Source organism: Phyllobates terribilis, unplaced genomic scaffold (assembly GCF_046119375.1).
Source record: "Phyllobates terribilis strain yellow unplaced genomic scaffold, ASM4611937v1 Scaffold_2__4_contigs__length_985480577, whole genome shotgun sequence".
Taxonomy (NCBI): domain Eukaryota; kingdom Metazoa; phylum Chordata; class Amphibia; order Anura; family Dendrobatidae; genus Phyllobates; species Phyllobates terribilis.
The window spans coordinates 948,304,982-948,331,637 of NW_027362762.1; the positions used below are offsets into that span (position 1 = coordinate 948,304,982).

Genomic DNA, 26,656 nt, shown 5'->3' on the forward strand with positions numbered 1-26,656 from the left:
TGCTTCCTCTTCCAGGGTAGCGTGCTCCGTTGACTGGTCTCAGCTTGCTGGGTCATCTCCCGGCCCCACTCCGCCAGTATCTCGCGCTGTACCCGGGCCATCCTCCTTGCGAGGCCCTCCAGGGCAGTTTGTGCACACTCCCGGTCTCGGGGGAGCTGCGCTAGGATCTCCGCTAGACCTAGCGGGGTTGTGGACTCTAGCAGGCTCCTGACCATCGGGTCGGTGCTGCTCTGCTCGGCTTCCGGCAGGCTCCTGGCCAGCGGGCCGGTGCTGCTCTGCCCTCCTTCCTCGGTCTCTAGCAGACTCCTGGCCAGCGGGCCGGTGCTGTTCTGCTTTCTTTCCATCTCCGGGTGAGCTTCTCCGCTACTCCTTGTTAGACCTCTTGCCTCCGGGTGCGCTCGCTCCAGACTGCTCCAAGCGACACCCATCTTTTCTCTTCTCTTTCGTCTCCTCCCACCTCGAGGGCGGTCCCGGGGCAACTCGGTGACTGTCAGCTCCAGGGGGAGTTCTTTCACGCTGACAGACACCTCCAGCATCACAGTCTCTGTTGGTGGGGGCGGTTTCCACTTTTGGCGCCATTTTCTGTCCTGGCCCACGATGGGAGGTGGCCTCTTGCCCTCCTTTGGCACGCCCATAATGGCGTCCGCTGCTCTTCCAAGGCGGGAAATCTGCGGTTTTGGCGGGAAGCGTCGCCCAGTGGCGGGAAACTCTGCAGATGGCGGGAACAAGCTGGAAATGGCGGACAATCGGCGGGAAACGACTGGTGATGGAGTCCGATGGCGTGGACCCTCCGGAACCGGCAGGAGTCTTCTTTCTGAGGTAAACTTGCACTTTTCTTCAGGCACGCAGTACCCGGGTGTTGCGGGCACGTCATCCTGCCGACTACGCCAAAGTTGACGCGCCCCCTGGGACATATTCCTTTTTGAGGGGAATACCCGGCACCGGATCAGATGGGGGGGTTGTAGTCTCCGAGCGGCTGTGACCCGGTCCCGTGCCCAGGGCGTCAAGCTAAGTGTTATGTGGCAGCTTTACAGATGTTACTAAAGTTCTTTTGTGTCGACTACGCCACCCGTTGTGATGCGGTCACTGTGGCCGCCGCTGCTGCAGGGTCCGCTGAGGCTGATGGTGGATGTGCAGCTTGGTGGGATAACCCCCAACGGGAGGGGTATAGCCTCAGAGGGGACAGGCGCAGAGGATGGGGGTTGTGGTGGTGCGGTGCAGCCGGCAATGAAGACAGACTCGGGTTGTGCAGTTAAGGGAGTTTACTTACTGCTGATGTTTCGGTCACTCCAGCTGTTAGTGACCACCCGAGCCGTGCTGCGTCCACCAGGTCCTGGATCCGGCCAACCCCCAAACAAGTCCGGAGCGTGGCCCTGAGCTCTCCCTCTGTCCTTTCTTCAGCCGTCCCCACCAGTGATCCACCTAGGTCCAGCTCCCTCGGGCCTTCTGTTGGGCAACCCTTGGCCTTAGGTTCCCTGACCCTCCATGTGGTATGCCTTCAGGGTGGATGTAGTGGGTGGCCGTGGCAGATGCTGCCCACAGCCTCCGGTCTCTGGCTAGGGATGTTTTTGCCCCCACCAGCTTGGGTTCCGGTACCCTTGTGCTGACTCCTCACCCGGTGCTCTAATTTGGGTTCTTGGGTCCCTTCAGTCTTCCCCCTCTGGGTCTTTCTCTTTCTTTCTCCTCTCTCTCTCTCCAGGGCTGCTGTTTTCTTCTCTCTCCTCTCCAACTGACTTGTTCTCAGCGTCTGACCCTGATCTAAGTTGGTGCCCTCCTTATATATCCCTCTATGTGTGAGCTCAGGTGACCAGCACCCAATGAGCTCCTATCACTACCCAGACTGCTCCCCCTATCTGCCCCTACACTACATGGGATGTACCACCCCCCTCCCACTCCAGCCAGGAACAGGCTCGGTTGTACCTGCACATTTCTAAGTGGGAGTACCGTCGGCCTGCTCCTCTGGAATGGGATGTATGTAGTGCATGCAGTCTATCTGAGCTCAGTTCCACACTCCTTCCTTACCCGGGAGTGGAATATCACACCTCTGGGTTGAGGTGCAATACCCCTGTAGCAGCCGAATCCTCAGGGTGCTACATATGTTCTTTGAAATTTGTCCAAAGTTGAGCCGGATTTGTAGGCGGTCCAAAGACACAAATGTAGGCAAACAATTCACGAAGTTTCTTAGGCATATGTAGGGTAATTGCGTCTTCTAAAGTAAGTGTCCACATAGTATCATCCAATAGAAGTCCTAAAGCCAAAGCTGCAGCTTTAAATGTATCGTGCAACACTCCATTAACTGTTTTCAAATCTTCGAAACTTCTAGCTCCTTTGACATGCAGTAGTAACAGCCGAAGGCAATATCTTTCTTGATCCTTGACACTAATAGTATACATGCGTCCAATTATTCTGCTAAGTCCTCGTTGTCTTGGCTTCCAAGTTTTATTCCAAACGTAATGCTCTGGAATCTCTCGATACAAATACTGCCTTGCGTTTTCGTCACGTTGGTTCAGCAAAAACCATTCCATTAATGTTGATGTTGTGCTTAAATTTTTGGAGACATCTTCGACTTGAGCATTTTCAAAGAAATAAAGCTGCTGTTGATTTGGTAAATGAATAGCTAAACGTATAATGGCATGGGACTGTGAATGCATGGGAAATGCAAATATTCTCCAAGCAGCTTCTGGAGCACTGACATATCTTGAGTCAACAAACCGTGATGATTCATCGTGATTGACTGTTTTTTGTTGGATTTCGACGTTAGCTTTGTCATGCCCCTTGTAGATGTACTTGAAAATATATTTAACACTTTTTATTGAAGCGCAGATTTCAACGTTGATGTGACAGTTGTAGCGTTTTAATAAGTACGGGTTGTATGGAACTATCCATGAGTTATTTATAATCTTTTTGTTGTGTACAATGTTATCAATCAGTTGTCTCCGGTAGGAAGGGTAGCCGTCCAAATCTTTAACAGTGTGCTGTTTCAACTGCTTTGGAAACCCTTTTGCACACTTTCCGTTTTCCATGCATGGACTTTTTGGATTTGCTACACCGCATGTGCCATGAACCATATTACAGATTACAATATTATACAATTCAGGATACTTTTCTTGGTTAGGAATTTCAGCCCACAATTTCTTCCTCCGTGCGAAACTTGGAATCCGCGTCTAAAATAATTAATATATGCGCATGTGGGAGACCTCGTTTCTGAAACTCTATGACGTGTACCATTGCTATGACTGTTCCAAAAAGGCCTTTTTTGATGTCTTTAAAAAGGCTGCTGAGTTTTAGTCGAAATACGCGTGCAACTAAGTCCGGCCTTTGTTCAACTTGCTGCCAGGGTTGTAGATTTTCTGTAATTTCCGGCCATTTAGGATTGCAGGTCATTGTTAAAAAAATGTCAGGTCTTCCATACTTTGTTATTATTGCCATTGCATCTTGATAATGCTGTTGCATGTTGCGGGGGCTACCTTCAAAGGACGACGGGAGAATTACTGTTTTTCCAATTGGAATTCCTTTTTGAATGGATTGTTTTTGCAAATGTTCTTGAAGAACGCAGTAGTCTTCAACTTTAAGTTGTTTTTGGTTCCTTCGTAAGAAATTGAGCCGATTTGCTTCAATTTTAACGTATGCGTCTACTAAGTACTGTTGTGTCAGTTTCCCACCGTTTAAAATAGGATTGAAGTAATTTCGCACAGACAGAAGAAAACTGTAGTACTGTAGTTGTGTAATTCTTCTTGAAGTTCCTTGCTGGTGTAGGTTTTCATGCCACCCTTGATCACCGTTTGGAAAGAATAGCGGATACAGAAGAGCATCAAGGTTGCTGTGCAAAATGCTAATCCGTTGTGTTTTAGGAACAAAAGGGTTGTTTTTGTCTGGCTTAAGATGGACTAATATATCTCTTTGAAAAGGAGGCTCTCCATCATCGTTTTGAAAAACAACTGCGACCTCACTTACACGTTGTTTGTTGTAACATCGGGGATCTTGTTGACGTTCTTGTTTAATGGCCATGATAATAGAAGGCATTTTCGTTCCATTTTGTATAGCTCTCTGTTCCTCCTCAGCTTCAACGTCTTTTAGCATGCGATATGCGGCAGCAAATGGGCTGATTGTTTGTAAATGTACGGCAATTAGGTTCATCAGTTCGGCATTACACTTTTCATTTTCTTTTCGGTTCATCCTTTGTTCTGTAGCCTCATTTGGATCAAAGATGTATAATTGTGCAAATGTTGGTGGTTGTCCTAGTTCTGGGTGAAGTGTTCCAGTGCGGTGGTAGATCTGGCCATGAATTTTAAAACAATATGGTCCGAATCCAGGGGGCGGTGCAATGTTGGCACTAAATGAAGCAAACGCATGAGAACTGTTGATACTTCTGATATTTTCCATAAAATTTCTACTGTGTTCATGCGTTCCTTTCATCCACTGCTCAAACAGATCTGAGTAGTGACATCTTGGTAGCATCACTTTTCCTTTTTGGCAGCATTGAGTAAACTGATTGTCAGATGGTTTTTCCTCGATAAAATTCATAGATTCGCATTTTGAACAAACTACATTCATGTTCCCACAGTAGTGTTGAATAATGATTAGTGTTGAGCATTCCGATACTGTAATATCGGGTATCGGCCGATATTCGCGGTATCGGAATTCCGATACTTAATTCCGATACTTTTACAATATCGGATACCGGAATCGGAAGTTCCCATAATGCCTGCGCTCTGCAGTGTCTGTGAAGGATGACAAGTTGGATGGCAGCGCGATCCAGCCTGTCATCAGAATGCCATCCCAGCGGGGGAGAATTCTCCTGATTGTTTAAAAGCCGGCGCGCGGTAAAAAGCCGCCGGCTTTTAAACAATCACACAGCCCCATACTGCTTCCCCGCAGCCTCCCACCCCGATCCTCCGCTCCCCTCGCCACCTCCAATCCCAATCGTAAATTAGGACCGGGCGGGGAGCGCAGCACCAAGGAGCGAAGGACCCGGGCGGGGAAGCCGGCAGTGAAAAGACTTCACCGCCGGCTTTCCCGTTCTGTGCTGCGCTTTCCCGCCGGTTATTTCAAATGAACAGCTGAGGTATCAGGTGATGCCGATCAGCTGTTCATTTGAAGTCGCCGCGGTGCCCTCAGAGGGTTCATGTGAGTTCATGCTTGACTGCATGAACTCACATGAACTTTCCCACGGCCGCACAGGTCAGCCTCACCTCCCAGACCCGTCATGATTAGTGTGTGTGCGGGGTGTGTGTGCGGGGTGTGTGTGCGGGGTGTGTGTGCAGGGTGTGTGTGCGGGGTGTGTGTGCGGGGTGTGTGTGCGATGTTTGTGCGGGTGTGTGCGGTGTCTGTGCGATGTGTGCGGGGTGTGTGTGCGGGGTGTGTGTGCGGGGTGTGTGTGCGATGTTTGTGCGGGTGTGTGCGGTGTCTGTGCGATGTGTGCGGGGTGTGTGTGCGGGGTGTGTGCGGGGTGTGTGTGCGGGGTGTCTGTGCGATGTTTGTGCGGGTGTGCGCGGTGTCTGTGCGTGCAGGCAGACATAGGCCGATGTGACACTACTACTCCCATCGGCCTATGTCTGTCCCCCGTCCACTCCTGCCAGCAGGATCAGCTCGATGGGAGCAGTAGTTCCCATCAGCCTGATCCTGCTATTTAAATTGCCCTACTGTGTCCCCAATAAATGTTAAATACATGTCATTGGTGGCCAGTGGTTACCTAAAAGAAATTAGTTCATACATTACCTGTCCCCGCCGATCGCCACCTAAAATAAAGTAAAAAATAAAAAACTACACCTATACTCACCTAGACACCTAATTCCCCGAAGCCATCGATCTCCTGTAATAAAATATAAAATAATAAACCACAACCTTATCCTTACCCCTCCGGAGTAGTCCACGAGTGTCCCACGAAGATCTCCAGTTTAGAGCAGCCACATAGAATGTGACCGCTCTGAACCGCTGCCGCCGCTAGAATGACGGGGCCGTAAGGGTTCACCGGAGTTCAGGCAGCGCTGCTCCGGTTAGCTGCTTTACGGCCCTGCTGTATCGTGAGAAATTCCCACGGTACAGCAGTGCCTGTCTAGTTGTACCTGGCTGGACACAAAAATAGGGAGAAGCTCCACGTTTTGTTTTTTTTAATTATTTCATGAAATTCATGGAATAATTAAGAAAAAAAGGGCTTCCCTATATTGTTGTGTCCAACCAGGTACAAATAGGCAGCTGGTGGTTGGGGGCAGCCCGTTCCTGCCTGCTGTACCTGGCTGGACACAAATATAGTGCAAAGCCCCACGTCAATTTTTTTTTAATTATTTCAGGAAATTCATGAAATAATTAAAAAAAAATTATGTGGGGCTTCGCCCTATATTTGTGTCCAGTCAGGTACAGCAGGCAGGAACGGGCTGCCCCCAACCACCAGCTGCCTATTTGTACCTAGCCGGACACAACAATATAGGGAAGCCCTTTTTTTCTTAATTATTCCATGAATTTCATGAAATAATTAAAAAAAAAATGCGTGGGGCTTCGCCCTATTTTTGTGCCCAGCCAGATACAACTAGGCAGCTGGGGGCTGGAATCCGCAGCGCAGGGAGACCCAAGCTTTCTGGGCCACCCCCGCTGCAAATTGCAGTCCGCAGCCGCCCCAGAAAATGGCGCGTTCATAGAAGCGCCATCTTCTGGCGCTGTACCCAACTCATCCAGGGCCCTGGTGCGGTGGCTCACTGGGTAATAAAGGGGTTAAGGCCAGCTTGGCATTATCAGCTGGCCCTAAGCCCGAAATTCATGGGGTCACGCCAATATTAGACATGACCACCATGAATTTCTAGTAAAGTATTTAAAAAAACACAACACCCAGAATAAAGTCCTTTAATTGAAATAAACACACAATTCTTTATTGTTCTAAATTAAACCATACTTACCATCATGCCCATTCCAGCTGAAGCCAACGATCTCCTGCAATAAAAGTAAAATAATAAAGCAACCTCATCCTTACCTTTCCATGGCTCCCACGACAGTTTCAGCTCTGCTACATCGAGATGACAGGCTGGACCGCAGCAGAACGCTGCCATCCATCCTGTCATCCCGCAGACACTGGGAAGCGCAGGCATACTTCCACTCCTCAGTGTCTGGCTGTGACGGCATCCAGATGAGCCGAGGTTATGTCCAATGAACTCAGCTCACCTCATGTACGTCACTGACAGCGTGGGAAAATTCTCCTGCACTCAGCACTTCAGTGTGAGAATTTTCCCACGCTGTCAGTGACGTGCATGAGGTGAGCTGAGTTCATTGGACATGACCTCACCTCATGTATGTCACTGACAGCGTGGGAGAATTCTCACGCTGAAGCGCTGAGTGCAGGAGAATTTTCCCACGCTGTCAGTGACGTGCATGAGGTGAGCTGAGTTCATTGGACATGAACTCGGCTCATCTGGATGACGTCACAGAGAGACACTGAGGAGCACAAGCATGCCTGCGCTTCTCAGTGTCTGCGGGATGACAGGCTGGATGGCAGCGTTCTGCTGCGGTCCAGCCTGTCATCTCGATGTAGCAGAGCTGGAGCTGTCCTGGGAACCATTGAAAGGTAAGGATGATGTTGCTTTATTATTTTTCTTTTATTGCAGGAGATCGTTGGCTTCAGCTGGAATGGGCGTGATGGTAAGTATGGTTTAATTTAGAACAATAAAGAATTGTGTGTTTATTTCAATTAAAGGACTTTATTCTGGGTGTTTGTGTTTTTCTTTAACTTTGACTATGGGGTTAGTAATGGGGGTGTCTTATAGACGCCTCTCCATTACAAACCTGGGCTTGATGTCATCTGGCATTATAAGCTGACATCAACCCCAGCCCTATTACCCCCTGCCACCGCACCAGGGCAGCGTGGAAGAGCGAGGCTAAGTGCCAGAATTGGCGCATCCTATGGATGCGCCATTTCTGGGGCGGCTGACGGCTGGTGTTTCTAGCCTGGGAGGGGGCCAATATTCATGACACCCTTCCTGGGCTATTAATATCAGCCCCCAGCTGTCTGCCTAGCCTGTGCTAGCTATTAAATTAGGGGGGACCCCACGTTATTTTTTTTGGGGGGGTCCCCCATTTTAATAGCTAGTAAAGGCTAGGTATTCAGCTGGGGGCTGATATTAGTAGCCTGGGAAGCTCCGTGGGTATTACCCCCTTCCCAGGCTTCAAACATTTGCCCCAGCTGTCTGCTTAACCTCCGCTAGAGCCTAAAATTAAGGGGAACCCCACGCCATTTTTTTTTTAAATAAATCCTTTATTTTAACACTAAATGACAAGTACAGTAATCAACACTATTACTGTACTTCATATATATGTGACTGACATGTTTCTATCTATCTAATCTATGTGTGAAGCTCTATTCTGTCTGTTATAAATTGTCGGGTACAGATGCTGAATTGCCGACCGGCTTTTTTAAAGAGACGGTGCACAAAAACACTAATATTTTTTTAAATAAATCCTTTACACTAAATGACAAGTACAGTAAGCAACACTGTCACAGTACTTCATATATATGTGACTGACATGTTTCTATCTATCTAATCTATGTGTGAAGCTCTATTCTGTCTGTTATAAATTGTCGGGTACCGCTGCTGAATTGCCGGCCGGCTTTCTTAAAGAGACGGTGCATGAAAACACTAATATTTTTTTAAATAAATCCTTTACACTAAATGACAAGTACAGTAAGCAACACTGTCACAGTACTTCATATATATGTGACTGACATGTTTCTATCTATCTAATCTATGTGTGAAGCTCTATTCTTTCTGTTGTAAATTGTCGGGTACCGGTGAATGCCGCTGATGAATTGCCGGCTTTTCATGTCATTCTACATTATTCTTAGTTGTTTTACTTCATGTAGAATTAACCTACAAGGAAAGAAAGGGTTTATTTTCATTCCGATATTTGTGTCCCATTGACTTGCATTGGTTTCCGGTATCGGAATCGGCGATATCCGATACTTTTTGGGTATCGGCCTGATCCAATCCGATACGATATTTCCTGATATCGGAAGGTATCGCTCAACACTAATAATGATAGTTTCATTGTCTGTTACGTAACGTGCAAGTTGTTGAATGTTCTGCTGGGTTTGCCTTAGTTGGTAGAGCATTCAGTTTTGATAAATTTGTCGATCGTGTTGTTCTCGGTTTGTCCTGGATTCTGGAGATTCATTCAGACGACATTGTCTATGGGATTCCGCATCGTGTTCCTGTCTAGCTGCAGTGTGTTGCGGTGTTTCCCGTTCCCGACGTTGTCTGTGAGATTCCGCATCCTGTGCTTGTCTGGCGGCAGTGTCTTGTGGTGTCTCTTGTTTCCGACGTTGTCTGTGAGATTCCGCATCCTGGGCTTGTCTGGCGACAGTGTGTTGTGGTGTCTCTTGTTCCCAGTGTTTTTGTTGAGATTCCGCATCCTGGGCTTGTCTGGCGGCAGTGTGTCGTGGTGTCTCCTGTTGCCAAATTTTTCTGTGAGCTTCCGCATCCTGTGCTTGTCTGGCGGTAGTGTGTGGTGTTGTCTCCTGCTTCCGAATTTTTCTGTGAGCTTCCGCATCCAGGGCTTGTCTGCTGGCAGTGTGTTATGGTGTCTCCTGTTCCCGGCGTTTTTGGTGAGATTCCGCATCCTGGGCTTGTCTGGCGGCAGTGTGTTGCGGTGTGTCCTGCTCTCGTCGTTTCTTGCGATATTCTGCATCCTTGGCTTGTCTGACAGCAGTGTGTTACGGTGTTTCCTGTTCCCGGCGTTTTTGTTGAGATTCTGCATGGTGGGCTTGTCTGGCGGCAGTGTGTTGCGGTGTCTCCAGTTTCCGGCGTTTTTGGTGAGATTCCGCATCCTGGGCTTGTCTGGCGGCAGTGTGTTGCGGTGTCTCCTGTTCCCAGCGTTTTTGGTGAGCTTCCGCATCCTGGGCTTGTCTGGCAGCAGTGTGTTTCGGTGTCTCCTGTTCCTGGCGTTTTTTTGAGCTTCCGCATCCTGGGCTTGTCTTGCGGCAGTTTGTTGCGGTGTCTCCTGTTCCCGGCGTTTTTGGTGATATTCCGCATCCTGGGCTTGTCTGGCGGCAGTGTGTTGCGGTGTCTCCTGTTCCTGGCGTTTTTTGTGAGCTTCCGCATCCTGGGCTTGTCAGGCAGCAGTGTGTTGTGCTGTCTGTTGCTCTCGACGTTGTCGTTGTCTTGCTGCTTCTGCGGCATTTCGGTCTTCCTCCGTGGCGTATCTTCGCTTACGACCCATTATAAAACAGGAGACGTAAAGAAGTATCTCTTCAGCGCGCTGTCACTGGCAGAACGTGTTCAGTAAACCTGACAGAAGTCCCTCGCACAGTGTGACTGAAGTCCCTCGCACAGTGTGAGTGAAGTCCCTCGCACAGTGTGACAGAAGTCCCTCGCACAGTCTGACTGAAGTCCCTCGCACAGTGTGACTGAGAAAACCTGCTCAGTACATTATGAGCATTTTGTGAGTCACATGACCACATGGGCGCAGTTAGCCGTGCTATCTCCCGAAGGTGGCGTAGATATTTGAAATGTTGCGGTAATTGGCCGGAGAGCGTGTTTAAATTTGGCGCGCAAATCTGTGATTGGTCGCAGGCGGCGTCCGCGACCAATCATAGAAGCGGGTTTTAAATCTTGCGCGCCGCGTTACTAAGCAGCGGACAGTGTGTTTGAATTCAGCGTTAAAATCTCTGATTGGTCGCGTCAGGAGGGCGCGACCAATCAGCGTATCGTATTGGTGAGGACCGGAGAGCGGCAGCCTGTGCGGCTACTTCCGCTCCGAGAAGCCGGGACATGAGCGGGCGCTGGCAGCAGAAGTATCCGGACCCGCAGCACCGCTCCCCGGTCCTCCCTTCACACCCTAGCCGCATGGATGTCAGCGCCGCTCCCCGGTCCTCCCTTCCGCATGGATGTCAGCGGCGCTGCCTGTGCGGCTACTTCCGCTCCGAGAACCCGGGACATGAGTGGGCGCTCGCAGCAGAAGTATCTGGACCCGCAGCGCCACTCCCCGGTCTCCCCTTCACACCCTAGCCGCTGATCTCCCCACAGTATCCGCATGGTGTTACAAAGGTCCTGACATTTTTGTTAAAAATCGCTGATTGGTCACTGGCGCTGCCCGCGACCAATCACCGATTTGGGCGCCACATTTAAATATCGGCCGCGACCAATCACCGATCTTGGCGCCACATTTAAACACCGCTGTGCTGATTGGTCGCCGAAGCTGGGCGCGACCAATCACCGATTTTGGCGCCACATTTAAATAGCGTCCGCGACCAATCAGCATAGCGGTGTTTAAATGTGGCGCCAAGATCGGTGATTGGTCGCGCCCAGTGCCAGCGATCAATCAGCGATTTTTAACACAAATGTCCGGACCTTTGTAACACCATGCGGATACTGTGGGGACATCAGCGGCTAGGGTGTCAAGGGAGGACCGAGGAGCGGCGCTAACATCCATGCGGCTAGGGTGTGAAGGGAGGACCGGGGTGCGGCGCTGCCTGTGCGGATGCTTCCGCTGCGAGAACCCGGGACATGAGCGGGCGCTCGCAGCAGAAGTATCCCGACCCGGCGGTCGAGGACCTTCTGCTGCTACCGGCCGTGAGATGAGCCCCTCGCGCCGGTCATCTCCCGGCTGCATCTCCGTCCCGCAGATGAGCCGCTAACAGCCGCCATCTTTTTTCAGAAATCCCGCGGCGTTGATTGGCCGCTGCCGGACCAATGAGCGACGCGGGATTTCCAGGACAGACAGACAGACAGAAAGACAGATGGGATAAGACAATTATATAGTAGATGAGAAATGCTTCCAACCCCAAACACATAGGCATTAATTAAGTTGTTCAAGTTATGAGCAAAAAAAATAATATATGTACAGTATCTGTGGGTTGTGCTTGTTATTGCTGCTCTATTGAAGTGAATGAGATTTAGATGTGATACCAAATACAATCTGTGGACAGGAGAGGAGCTGTTTTTAAAATAAAGCAGCAATTTTTTTTTTTTTTTAAATCCTTGACAACCCCCTGAGCTTGTACATCCAGAGACCTTGAGGCCATGTTTTTAGACCAATTTGAACTGCAATTCTAAAAGGTTCTTTACCAATACTCCACCCCATACCACCACCATCAAATCTTCCCAAATGAGAAACCCATTTAATAATCTAAAATAATCTATCAATATTACAGTATGACCTGAACGACAAAGGGGTCAAGTTTCTCCTTGTGGAGAGCGCCAAGTTGGCATGAGAAGACTGTCAGGCCATGCAATGTTATGGAAATATCCTCTTTAGATAGGAAGAGGACAGGTGCTCTAGTGCCACCTAATAGCAATCCTAAATATCAATATTGACCTATAACATTGCTACATCCAATAAGAGTAGTGTTGAGCCACCCCTGTAGTGTTCGGGTTCAGTTCGTTTCATCGAACACCGGGATGTTCGTGGAACTGTTTGTCGAACACCTTAGAACACTGTCGAACACCGTCGAACACCGTTAAAACCAATGGCAGGCAAATAAAAACACATAGAAAACACCTTCAAAGGTGTCCAAAAGCCGACAAACTGCTCAGAAGACACTCTCTTTAAAAAATCTGGCCGGCAATTCAGCAGCACTACCCGACAATTTAGAACAGAAAGAATAGAGCATCACACATCGATTAGATAGATAGAAACATGTCAGTCACATATATAATAAGTACAGTGATAGCGTTGATTACTGTACTTGTCATTTAGTGTTCACGTCACTGACAGCGTGGGAGAATTCTCAACAATATCACTGTACTTATTATATATGTGACTGACATGTTTCTATCTATCTAATCTATGTGTGATGCTCTATTCTTTCTGTTATAAATTGTCGGGTACCGAAGCTGAATTGCCGGCTGGCTTTTTTAAAGAGACAGTGCATGAAAGCACTATTATTTTTTTTTAATAAATCCTTTAACACTATATGACAAGTACAGTAACCAACACTGTCACTGTACTTCTTATATATGTGACTGACATGTTTCTATCTATCCAATCGATGTGTGATGCTCTATTCTTTCTGTTCTAAATTGTCGGGTAACGGTGTATGCCGCTGCTGAATTGCCGGCTTTTCATGTTTCACTGTGAGCACTGTTCCCATCGATTTGGGCCATCACTGTAATGCCACAACCACCATGGCTGTGACATTACAGTGAGTGGCAGACAATCCCTGCATGATGTGAAAAAATCCAGTTCCGCTTTTGGTGCACGAACAGTTATCGAACATAACCTCGAACAGACGAATTTTTTGCAAATCGAACAACTCAAACACCTCCCAAAACAGCTCGAATTTGAGATTAGCGAACAGTTCGAGTCGAACATCGCTCATCTCTAAATAGGAGGCACTTGAGTTCCTGTCCTCTTCTTCCCTGAAGAGACTATTTGCAGTATTACCTGAGATATGATAGTTTCCAGATGAGAAGACATATTAGGATTAGGATGAAACTGATCACAAATCCCAGAACCACATAAATAATAATCAATTTTCTCCCTGTAGGAAAAAACATCAAATGATTACAGAATGACTGGAGTTTACATATATAAAAGGTTTATGATAAAAATTTTAACTTTTTTAATTGATACTTTGATTGTCTAAATTGACTAACAATTATAGCTAGTGCATTAATCCCTTCATGACATTTGATGTATTTTTACATCAAAGGTCGTGTCCCTGCCTTTGATACAGACTCGCACACCGAGCCCACATTTTTCCCTGCACATGATGGCTGATTTACAAAAGACAATTGTGGAATTGCACTTTTTTTTTGCAATTTCAATGCACTTGGAATTTTTTTCCCGCTTTTCAGTACACTATATAGTAAAATGAAGAATGCTGTCATTCAAAAGTTCAATTGGTCCCGCCAAAAAAACAAGCCCTCATACGGCTATAGGGACGTAGAAATAAAGTTATGACTCTTGGAATTAGGGGAGGAAAAAACAAAAGTGCAAAAATAGAAAATTGCAAGGTCATTAGTTGGGTTAACACTAGGACTACTGGACTCGTGACCCCGCCTAGAACTACTGAAAGGAGTCATTTTGACTCCTTGCTTGTTTTCGTTTATTTTTAGAGTTTCATTTGTGGTTATTTATTAATAATTATATTTTTTGTAATGTATTATTATTGTGAGATCCAACAGTAATGCTTTTGATTGTTTTTTTTCTGCTTTTCTTATTTTTCTACAGAAAATAACAATAATTATAATAGACGTTTTTCAAACATTTTTTTTTATTCAAGTGCACACATATAAACAACAACTGAAGAACAAAAAGCAGAGAAAATGTAGGTGGAGGAGCATAAAAATGAAAATATGGCGCAGAATTCACCTTCTAAACATTTGGTGTTTCGCATTTTAGGCATTGCCTTTGATTTATGGCAGTACATTGCCCACACAAAGACTTACCACAAGTCTTACAATTTCCGACAGATCTATTTTTCTTGCACTTTTCTTTGATCTGGCAAAATTTTGTTTGAACCATCACTTCTGAGCATGTAGAAACTTGGGACGTGGAACCCTTTTCCCTATCTGTGACATAAGGACCACTCAACTCTCTCACAAGCGTTTGCAAAAATGCCTTGCGTGACATTTTTTGGTGGGTAATCTCCTTGAATATTATCCATGCATTTATACCCGCAAAGTCTAAGGCATTTTCAAATGCATGAACAGGCCATCTCCTTGTGCATGTTCGTGTGGTATATTTTCGTGCCATCTGATCCACTACATCTACTCCATATTTTGTTTCATTGTAAAACTTTACCGTTTCTGGAGTTTTTTTAGCGGAATCAGACGCAACAACAACATCTGGATGGACGGAACTCAAAATGACAACATTTTTGTTGGGCTTTCCTTGATATACTGTAAGTGTAAAATTGTCTTCATTTCTAAACACTTTAGTGTTGTACAATTCCTCTTTCATGGATTTTATTTCTTTAGGCACTTCTCGCCTTATCTTGTTCAGTGTTCCCACGATGGTTGTTCCTTTGCTTTTTAGCTGTTTAGCTAATTTTACTGAAGTAAAATAATTATCGGTTGTAACATTGCGACCTTTTTTCAAAAACGGGTCCAACGTTTTACCACATGGTCAGCTAAACGGTCCTCAGCACGGCGTGTGTCATCTTTGCCTAGATAAGGGAAGCCATTTGCCAGATATTTGCTCCTCTTATCAACAGCTAGCCAATATTTGTGGCCATATTTATCTGGTTTGGAAGGCATGTACTGCGTGAATGGACACCTAGTTTTGCTTGGGAAAAGTTGCTCATCCACCATTATGTATGGGCCAGGTTTGTAACACGCAATACAATTTTCAATAAACCTGTCCCACACAGTAGAAAATAGAGCAAACTTGTCCGTTTGCAGTCTCTCCGATCGAGTAGATTTCTCATCAAATCTGAGAAACCTCATAATTTCAACAAAGCGGTCCCTAGACATTGTCGCTTTGCAAAACGGTATTCCCCAGTCATTACACCAAATACTGCTAATCGAGTGACGGTTCGTGCCAGATATTCCACGAGCATAGAATATCGCAATGAATGCATCTAGCTCCTCATCAGATAGAGTTTGTTCAGCATTACACAGTAATACAAGCAGGTAAAACACAAGGAAAATGTGAAAAGTTGACATGTAAATTGAACTACATCTATATGAACATCAGGGTAAATAAGACAGAGTGAAAAAATTATGCACAAAACTTTATAGCAACATTTAGTGACAAAAGGACCTCAAAATATAGTAGGGAGTCAAAATGACTCCCTTCAGTAGTTCTTGGTAAATTTTGAAAAAAACGCGCAAATTTTTCACCAAAATTATTTATTCTCACAAAATATTTTTTCACATCATATTTGAGGAAAAGTCACCGAGTTTCAAGCCGGAATTCTGAAAAATGTAGTCACAGAAGAGAAATAAAAAACGAAAGGAGTCAAAATGACTCCATCAGTAGTTCTAGTGTTCAGAGAATCCTCCATTTGCAACAATTACATCTTTGTAGTTAGATACAAGAATTCCATATCAAGTTAAGGAAATACTATACTTTCTAGCTAGTGATGAGTGAGCATGCTCGCAACTGCTCGTTGCTCGCCCGAGCATCTCACTGCTCAAGATGCTCGGGGCTCGCCGAGTATTTCCGGGTTGCTCGGGCGGGAACTCGGGTCCCCTCCCTGCATGTTTGCCGCTCTTTAGAGAGCCAATGAACATGCAGGGATTGCCTGCCATGCACTGTAATGCCGTAGCCATGTTGGTTGTGGCATTACAGTGATTGGCTGGCAGCACAGCGTCATCAGGTGTATATCAGACCTGGCGCCGCCATGCTCGTCACAGTCACTCCGGATCAGACAGTGTAGGGAGAGGTGCTGCTGCGTCAGGGAGAGATTTGGTTGTGTATTAGGTAGTGTAGGGAGAAAAACCGTACATTACACATATCCATCTCAACAAACAGTCCTTCTGAGGACTAATCCATCTGCAGAGATATCAGGCAGGCAGTGTATATAGGCAGGCAGACAGGGTATATAGCAGACTGCAGTGCACATAGCACCAGAGGCTCCATTCCAATTCTGACTTCTGCTGCTGTTAGATATTTCTAGACAAAGGCCCAGGTCTCAGGGGCCAGGAATCATTTTTTTTGCATCTTAATCCTCATAAATTGCTTAAAAAGCAATCCAGAGAACACCGTTTTTCTGCGCCATTTGCTTGTTGGCACTGCAGAATACAGCCAGGTCCTTTCCATATTACAGCGCTAAAAATCCAGCTATTTAAAACTGTTTTCTCTATCACACGGATCACATATACGTTTTCAGAAAATACTGCCATTTCTGGCCTCCATTAAAAAAAAATTCCAAAGTTTTTGACACCAGTTTGCTGTTCAAAACAGTTACCTACATGCCAGGTATTTAGAGAAGATCGCGTGTAGCGATGCCTAAATATTTGAGCAGCAATGGTCACACGAAGGCGATGGTGGGAAAGTGTCTCAAGAGGTGGACGATGATGAGATACAATTGCCAGAAAGTCAGGAGGAGGACCAGGGTGCGGAAGTGGAAGACGAAGTGGTGGATGATATAGTAACTGACCCAACCTGGCAGCAGGACATGCAGAGCGAGGAGAGCAGCACACAGGGGGAGGGAGGCAGAGCACCCCAACAGGCAGGAAGAAGCAGTGTGATGGACACAGACAGAAGGCAGGCAACCGTTCCCCATAACACCAACACGAAGGAAGTTGCCAGTACAACTGTTAGGTCTTTCCGAGTCTGGTTGTTTTTCAACCCCTTCGCAACCTTGGGTTTTGTCGTTTTTGCTTTTTCGTTTTTTGCTCCCCTTGTTCCCAGAGCCATAGCGTCTTTATTTTTTGGACAATATGGCCGTGTGAGGGCTTATTTTTTGCGGGACAAGTTGTACTTTTCAACGCCATTACTAGTTTTACCATATCGTGTACGGGAAAACAGTAAAAAAAATTCCAAGTGCGGTAAAATTGCAAAAAAAGTGCAATACCACAGTTGTTTTTTATTTATTTTTTTTACCACGTTCACTGAATGCTAAAACTGACTTGCCATTCTTATTCTCCAGGTCATTACGAGTTAGTATACACCAAACATGTATAGGTTATTTTATATTTAAGTGGTGAAAAAAAATTCCAAAATTTGGTAAAAAAAATTAAAAAAAAATAGCGCCATTTTCCGAGACCTATAGAGTTTCCATTTTTTGGGATCTGGGGCTGGATGAGGGCTTATTTTTTGTGCGCCGGGCTGACGTTTTTATTGATAACTTTTTGGGGTAGATCCGATGTTTTGATCGCCCGTTATTGCATTTTATTGCAATTTTGCGGCGACCAAAAAATGTAATTCTGGCGCTTAGAATTTTTTTCTCGTTACACCGTTTGCCGATTGGATTAATTCTTTTTTTATATTGATAGATGGGGCGATTCTGAACGCGGCGATACCAAATATGTGTATGTGGGTTTTTTTTTTTTATATTTTATTTTGAATGGGGTGAAAGGGGGGTGATTTAAACTTTTATATTTTTTTTATTTTTTTTATATTTTTAAAAACATTTTTTTTTCACTTACTGCATGCTTCAATAGTCTCCATAGGAGACTAGAAGCAGCAGTTGTCTGGTCATCTCTGCTACATACAGGGGACCAGCAGATCCCCTGCATATAGCAGAAATGGTCCTGTGCTATGAGCGCCGACCACTAGGTGGCGCTCATAGCGACGAGATCATGACAGCCACAGGCGTCTGCTGCAGACCCAGGGTTGTCATGCACGCCCATCGGTGACCCGCGATCACGTGACGGGGTCGCCGGTGGGCGGGGCTTATGACGCGCAACCCGGAAGTGTGCGTTAAATGTCGCTGTCGGAGATTGACGGCGGCATTTAACATGTTAACAGCCGCGGGTGGATCGCGATTCCACCCGCGGCTGTTGCGGGCACATGTCAGCTGTAAGAATCAGCTGACATGTGCTCGGTTCAGTGCGGGCTCAGCGCCGGAGCCCTCACTGAACCGGGGGTACGCAAATGTGCGTACTAATACGGCAAGGGTTGGAAAGGGGTTAAAGACTCTGCCGATAACCCCAAAAAGGCCATTTGCACCACCTGCCAGGCCAGCATCAGCAGGGGTGGCATAACGACCAGCCTGACCACCACCAGCATGATCAGGCACATGGCAGCAAAGCACCCGACCTTGTGGGCCGAACTCCAGGGTCAAGTAACAGTGTCTGCGGGTGGCACCATTGCTTCTTCCGCTGTTGTGCATGCAAGCTAGTCCCCTGTCCATTTTGCATGCGAAGATGCCTCCTGCCCTGCACCTATCGTTGCACACTCTCAAGTAGCAGCATCAGGAAGCACGTCCATGTCCTTGTCCCAGCGCAGTGTTCAGTTGTCCATACCCCAGTCCTTGGAACACAAGTGCAAATATGCAGCCAACGCCCCACAGGCCACACTACTAAATTCTCACATGTCACGACTGCTTGCGCTCGAAATGTTGCCATTTAGGCTCGTGGAGACGGAAGCATTCCGCAACCTGATGGCGGTGGCCGTCCCTCGGTACTCGGTCCCCAGCTGCCACTATTTCTCCCGGTGTGCCGTCCCCGCATTACACAAGCACGTGTCCCAAAACATTAGCCGTGCTCTCAACAATGCAGTTATCGGTAAAGTCCACCTAATCACGAACACGTGGACAAGTGCTTGTGGGCAGGGATGGTACATCTCGCTGATGGCACACTGGGTTAAAATAGTGGAAGCCGGGACCCAGTCGGACCTTGGGATGGAACACGTCCTCCAGACGCCAAGGATAGTGGACCCTAGATCAATCAGGGTTGCCCCCACGGTCTACAGCTCCTGCACCTCATCCACCTCAGCCTCCTCCTCCTCTTCAGCCTCCATCTCCGAAATGACCACATCAGTCACAAGCTGGAAGCACTGCAGCACTGCCTTGGCCAAGCGGCAACAGGCTGTGCTGAAGCTAATATGCTTAGGTGACAAACCGCACAATGCTGAAGAGTTGTGGACAGCTCTGAAAGAGCAGGCAGATCTGTGGCTCACACCGCTGAACCTACAGCCAGGCATGGTCGTGTGTGACAATGGCCGGAACCTGGTGGTGGCTCTGAGGCGAGGCGAGCTCACACACGTACCATGCCTGGCCCATGTGCTTAACCTCATGGTTCAGCGGTTTCTCAAATCCTTCCCGGAGCTGCCGGATCTGCTTGTTAAAGTACGCCGCCTGTGTGCCCATTTTAGAAAGTCAGCTACAGCTTCCGCCACCCTTGCTGTGTTTCAGCACCGTTTGCAGCTTCCGGCTCACAGACTGGTGTGTGATGTCCCCACAAGTTGGAACTCTACACTGCAGATGTTGGGAAGGATTTGTGAGCAGAAGAGGGCAGTTGTTGAGTACCAGCATCAACAAGGCCGTCGGTATTCAATTCAGACTCCACGCATAAGACCTCAGGAGGGGACATGGATGTCAGATATATGTACCATCCTCCAAAACTTTGAGGACTCCACCAAGATGGTGAGCCGCGATGACGCCATAATTAGCGTCACCATCCCGCTTCTCTGTCCTCTGAAATCCTCTTTGCTCACAGTCTAAGAGGATGCATTGCAGGCAGAGCACAATGAGATGGAGCAAGGAACCATACAGGGTGTTTACACACAGCCAAGCCTCATCTCATCCCAACGTGGATTGGGTGACAATGAGGAGGAGGAGAAAGGACAGGGGCTAGTTTCAATCACTATAGATGGTACTACCTGCACAGCTGTCATATCTTCTGTTCAGCGTGGATGGCCAGAGGACAGAGAGGAGGAGGAGGAGGAGAGCATGGTCAGTCATCCTCTTGGTGAGGACATGGAAGTCTTGCCTGTTAGTAGTCTGGCACGCATGGCTGAGTTTATGTTACGCTGCCTTTCCCATGACCCTCGCGTTCTCAAAATTTTGGGTGACAGTCAATACTGGTTGGTGACACTTCTAAACCAATGCTACATGGAGAACTTTATATCTCTTATTCCTGAGGCGGACAGGTGTACAAAAATGGGGCAGTACCAGAAGGCCCTTGTTGCGGAACTATTAAAAAAATTCCCATCTGAAAACGCTGGCGGCAGAGGGCACACTTCGTTGGACAAACAAGGAGTACAGGCGAGAGAGTCACAGCTTCAATCCAGCAGAGGCATGGGAACACTGTCAAAGTTCTGGGAGAGTTTTCTCAGACCCTCCCATCGCACAGGCCCTGAGGTGCGGGGTACTCTCACAAGGAGTGCAAAGTTTGGGAAGATGCTGAGGGAGTACCTTGCCAACCATACCAATGTCCTCCGTGATTCCTCTGTGCCTTATAATTATTGGGTATCCAAGCTGGATACGTGGAATGAACTGGCTCTCTATGCCTTGGAGGTCCTGGCCTGCCCTGCCGCCAGCGTTTTATCAGAGCGGGTTTTTAGTACCGCTGGTGGAATTATAACTGATAAGCGCATCCGCCTGTCAACTGAAAATACTGACAGGTTGACTCTTATAAAAATGAACAAGGGCTGGATTGGGCCAGACTTCTCAACACCACCGAATGATAGCAGCGTAACATAAACTCAAATCCAGTGTCTTTTCTTGGGAGGTTTATTCCCATGCACCTTTTCACGCCCACACATGGGTATACGCTTCCTGATTTTGGCTATTTGCTCTTGTCCTCCTCCTTCTCCTCATCCTCCACCACCATATCACCTGGGTGATCGTGGTCCGTGATGCAAAACCCACATTAGTTTTTTAAAGGGAGTTTATGATGCCCGTAATTTTTTTTTTTTTTACGGCATGCTCATGTATACCCCCCAGTGGTAAATGTTTGTCAGCCCATACACTTAGTGCATGGGCATTACAAGTATAGGAGGCCCGCTCCTTCTAATGGGAACATTTTTTTATGAGGCCCTCGTCCACATCTCTTCCAAGAGTCATTGAAGTGCCTCCAAAATTTTGGCAGCCCTTGCATTCACTGCATAGGCCAACACTATGGGAGACTCTCTCCTTTCTAATGGGAATTTGTCGTTACTGTGGCCCTGCTCTGTGTCTTTAAATTCTTAGTTGGGTTTTTCCTAAAATTGGTCAGCCGTTGGACTCACTGCATACCCTATAACTGTATAGCAGACTCTCTCCTTTCTAATGGGAACATGTCGTACCTTGTTACTGTGGCCCTGCTCCGTGTGTCTTTAAATTCTTAGTGGGGTTTTTCCCAAATTTTGGCAGCCCTTGCAGTCACAGCATGGGCATGACCACTATAGGAGACCCGCTCCTTTATAATGGCAACATTTTTTTTACTGAGACCCTCCTCTATGTCTCTTCAAAGGGGTATTGGGTTGCGTCCAAATTTTTGGCAGCCCTTGCAGTGCCTGGATACGCAATAACAGTATAGGAGACCCACTTGTTAATAATGGGAACAACAAAGCATAGCCGGCTGATGGCTCTCTAACAATAGCTAGGTTCGACTGCTGGCCTTTTAAGAGTAGTAAGGGCCGTCTGATGTCCCTATAAAAGTAGGCTTTATGACTTTCAGAGTCCCTCCATCATAAATAAAACAGGATGTGTCTGATGATGTGTCACATACCACATTGCCAGATAAGGTTGTAAAATGTTAATATGACATTTCCCGGTGAATGCATTTGTCTTAAAAAATAACGTAAAAAAACAAAACAATGGGATCTTTCTTTAGTATAAAAAACAGCGTCACCATTTTAACCTCAATGTATTCACATTGTTCAGCTCATGCACCTCCTCCTCCATCTCCGAAATGACCACATCAGTCACAAGCTGACAGCACTGCAGCACTGCCTTGGCCAAGCGGCAACAGGCTGTGCTGAAGATAACATGCTTAATGCTTAATTGACCAACCGCCCAGCGCTGCAGAGTTGTTGAAAGCTGTAACACAGCAGGCTGATCTGTGGCTCTTACCGCTGAACATACAGCCAGGCATGGTCATGTGTGACAATGGGCGGAACCTGATGACGGAGAAATGACAGCCGGGGTAGATACGGTTTCCATCTATGCCAGTCCTTTCACCGAACTAAAAAATATGGCTGTGGTGAAATACAACTCCCACTGAGAAGCTGTTTCAGATTGAAAAACATTGTGCCCACCAGAGGATTTGGTTCTGAGGGCTAACCTTTCTCACCCGCTCAAGAGCCCCATAGCAGCTGCAAAGTTAGGGCTATCATGAACTCTCCTGAGGTAGAAGCCAAGGCACACCAGAGGATTCTCTGGTGGGACCGTCCAACCCTGCCGAGAAGCAGTCCTGGCTAAGAAAAGTGTGTGGGAAGGTTCCCGGACACTCTATGGCTGCTTTTTTACTGAGGAGGAAATACACGCAAACACGGGGAGAACATACAAAGTCCTTGTAGATGTTGTCCTTGCTGGGATTTGAACCCAGGATCCCAGCGCTGCAAGGCTTCAGTGCTAACCACTGATCCAATGTGCTGCCGTTCACCCTCTAATATCTAACAGGCTGGAGAAACTTGCACCTACTGCCACTCTATCTTCAGCTCCTTTGTGAGAAAATGTATTTGGACAGCCACTTAGACTACCAAATAAAATTCCTGAGAAGGAAATTGGGGATGGCTTTGCTACTGGCACTGGGGGCACTGCTAATACCATGGAGTCGTACCATAGTTTGCTGGAAATATTCCAGGCTGGTAGGAGGCAAGCAAATTCCCACAGAAAAGTACCAGCAGTAATGTTCAGGCCACATTTCAAGTGCAAGCAGCTTTAGAGGACTTCCTGGGAGAAATGACATGCAGGGTAGATAGGGTTTCCCTCTATGCCAGTCCTTTCACCCAGCTAAATACAACTCTTAGCAAAAAAAGTCGTGGACTGGCTCCGTACCGTCCCTGGCCACATTCACCTGTCCACGTGTTTGTGGTTAGGCGGTCCTTCCCAGTAAGTGCACTGGGGAGGGCACGGGTAATCTTGTGGTACCCGTGCTTGTGGAAGGCGGAGGCGATACCGGGAAATATAGTGGCGGCTAGGGACCGAGTATGGACACCCGGCCGCCGCCGGCATAAGGTTGTGAAAAGCTTCCGCCTCCACGAGCCTAAAAGGCCACATTTTAAGTGCAAGCAGCTGTCAAAAATTTGGCAGTATAGTATTGCAGCCTGTGGGTGGGTGGCTGCCTGCATACTTGCGCTTGCATTCCAAGGAATGGGGTAGGGACAACTGAACACTGCAGTGGGACAAGGGCATGGATGGTGATTTTTGCAAATCTGCAATGACAGGTGCGTGGCGTTAGGCATCTTCGCATGTGCCAAGGATCACTTATGATGGGCACACTTTTAGGCAGTGACCTGGGAGTCAGAGATGCTTCCAGAGGTCTTCCCCATGCTGTTCGCATGTCTTTTCAGCACTGTATGCATGTGTCTGATTATGTGTCACACACCACATGGCCAGATAAGGTTGTAAAATGTTAAAATGACATTTCCCAGTGAATGCATTTGTCTTGGTTGAAAGCAAAGCAAAAGTGCAAAAATGCATCAAAAGCGCTACGTGTGAACATAGCCCAAGTTGTGGAGGAGTATTTTTGGTTTTGGTTATTTATTTTGCCTTATATACAAGTCATTACCCTGGAAAGGATGTTCCTTAACATATTTCCCAGGAAAATCCATTTTGGTTTTGTTTTTGTATGTTTTATTGTGAGTCCGTAAAAGTGGCGTAATACTCTGACAATGTTGTTGACAGCAGTGACCTGGGAGTCAGAGATGCTTCCAGGGGTCTTCCCCATGCTGTTCCCATGTCATTTGAGCACTGTTCCCATTGATTTGGGCAATTTTTAGGCCCTCTGCAGACCACCGGGGGAAGCCGCCGGAAAAATGCTCGAGTTTCCCATAGACTTACATTGGGTTAGTTGCTCGGGTCGAGTACCCGAGTATTCCAATTTGCTTGACCCGAGCATTTTAGTGCTCGCTCATCACTAGTTCTAGCCATACATCGAATAGATTTCTGAAATCCCAAGGACATGGTGAATGTCCGCCTGGGTCTCAACCCAATCTAGCACATAGGGATATGGAGATACACAGCACAGCCATTCAGAAATTCCTAGGGCCACTGTGTTTAGTCTCCACATGTAGCAGGTCCCAGCTGGATCCGATGACACCAGAACAGGCTCCCTGGGAACTACTAAGAAGTCATGACCTATTTTAGTTTCTGGAGTTTCTAGCTGCTTGAGGCCAGGGGTGGAAATTTAGGTCCAGCCAGGGGGAGGAGGTGAATGACCCAGAGGGTTTAAAAGCTCCTGCAGCTCTTGGCCTATAGCTTTTTTCTCTGGAAGGTTACGACAACACATCATGTGGGAGAAGTCACACAACAGAGGAAACCACAAGCCTCCCATGTTGCAGCCCTCCCCCGCAAGACAGGCCTTTAATTTGACTGGTAACTGACTCTTAATAACTGCATACTTTTGTACCACTACTATTGTGTTTGCATCTCTGACCATTATGTATGTATAACCCTTATGTACAGTGCCTACAAGTAGTATTCAACCCCCTGCAGATTTAGCTGGTTGACACATGCGGAATTAACTTGGCATTGTGACATTTGTACTGTAGATCAGCCTGGAAGTGGGAAATGCACTGCAGCAAATTTTTTTTTTTTTTTTAAAAACGTTAAAAGTTAATTCAGAGTGTCATTTATTATTCAACCCCTCAAACCACAAGAATTCTGTTTGGTCCCCCTAAAGTATTAAGAAGTAGTTCAGGCACCAAGAATAATGAGCTTCACATGTGTGGATTAAAGATCTCTTTTGCCAGCCTTTTCTGACTATTTAAGACCCTCCCCAAACTTGTGAACAGCACTCAGACATGGTCAACATGGGAAAGACAAAGGAGCATTCCAAGGCCATCAGAGACAAGATCGTGGAGGGTCACAAGGCTGGCAAGGGGTACAAAACCCTTTCCAAGGAGTTGGACCTACCTGTCTCCACTGTTGGGAGCATCATCCGTAAGTGGAAGGCTTATGGAACTACTGTTAGCCTTCCACGGCCAGGACAGCCTTTGAAAGTGTCCTCCTGTGCCGAGGCCAGGCTTGTCCGAAGAGTCAAGGCTAACCCAAGGACAACAAGGAAGGAGCTCCGGGAAGATCTCATGGCAGTGGGGACATTGGTTTCAGTCAATACCATAAGTAACGTACTCCACCGCAATGGTCTCCGTTCCAGACGAGCCCGTAAGGTACCTTTACTTTCAAAGCGTCATGTCAAGGCTCGTCTACAGTTTGCTCATGATCACTTGGAGGACTCTGAGACAGACTGGTTCAAGGTTCTATGGTCTGATGAGACCAAGATCGAGATCTTTGGTGCCAACCACACACGTGACGTTTGGAGACTGGATAGCACTGCATACGACCCCAAGAATACCATCCCTACAGTCAAGCATGGTAGTGGCAGCATCATGCTGTGGGGCTGTTTCTCTGCCAAGGGGCCTGGCCATCTGGTCCGCATCCATGGGAAGATGGATAGCACGGCCTACCTGGAGATTTTGGCCAAGAACCTCCGCTCCTCCATCAAGGATCTTAAGATGGGTCGTAATTTCATCTTCCAACAAGACAACGACCCAAAGCACACAGCCAAGAAAACCAAGGCCTGGTTCAATAGGGAAAAAGTCAAGGTGTTGGAGTGGCCTAGTCAGTCTCCTGACCTTAACCCAATTGAAAACTTGTGGAAGGAGCTCAAGAATAAGTCCACATGAGACTCCCAAAGAACCTAGATAACTTGGAGAAGATCTGCATGGAGGAGTGGGCCAAGATAACTCCACAGACCTGTGCCGGCCTGATCAGGTCTTATAAAAGACGATTATTAGCTGTAATTGCAAACAAGGGTTATTCCACAAAATATTAAACATAGGGGTTGTATAATAATTGACCCACACTTTTATGTTTAAAATTTAATAAAATTCAACTGAGCAACATAACTTTTTGGTTTGTAAGATTTATGCTTCTGTTCATAAAACCTACTCTCGTTTGCAGTTTGAAGGCTCTAACTTATTTGCATCTTATCAAACCAGCTAAATCTGCAGGGGGTTGAATACTACTTGTAGGCACTGTATATAGTGTATTGTCTAGTGTGCCCTTAAGGCGATTAAATATATAATTTATCCTTGGGCTGCTATTTTATCTCGATCCACAAATCCACACGTCCGTTGTTCGGTTCAACTCACATGCTACCGAGGCTGGTTTCTGGCCCATATAATTCCCATT

General features: G+C 46.9%; 1 protein-coding gene across 1 annotated transcript in view; it reads right to left on the minus strand.

Annotated features, from left to right (window-relative positions):
• LOC141253094 (cell surface glycoprotein CD200 receptor 1-A-like) overlaps positions 1-26,656 on the minus strand; it is a 181,151-nt gene that overhangs the window by 69,195 nt on the left and 85,300 nt on the right. The window contains exon 4 of the mRNA XM_073670853.1: positions 13,366-13,462. Within this exon, the coding sequence (XP_073526954.1) occupies positions 13,366-13,462 (97 nt within the window). The remainder of the gene's footprint in view (positions 1-13,365; positions 13,463-26,656) is intronic.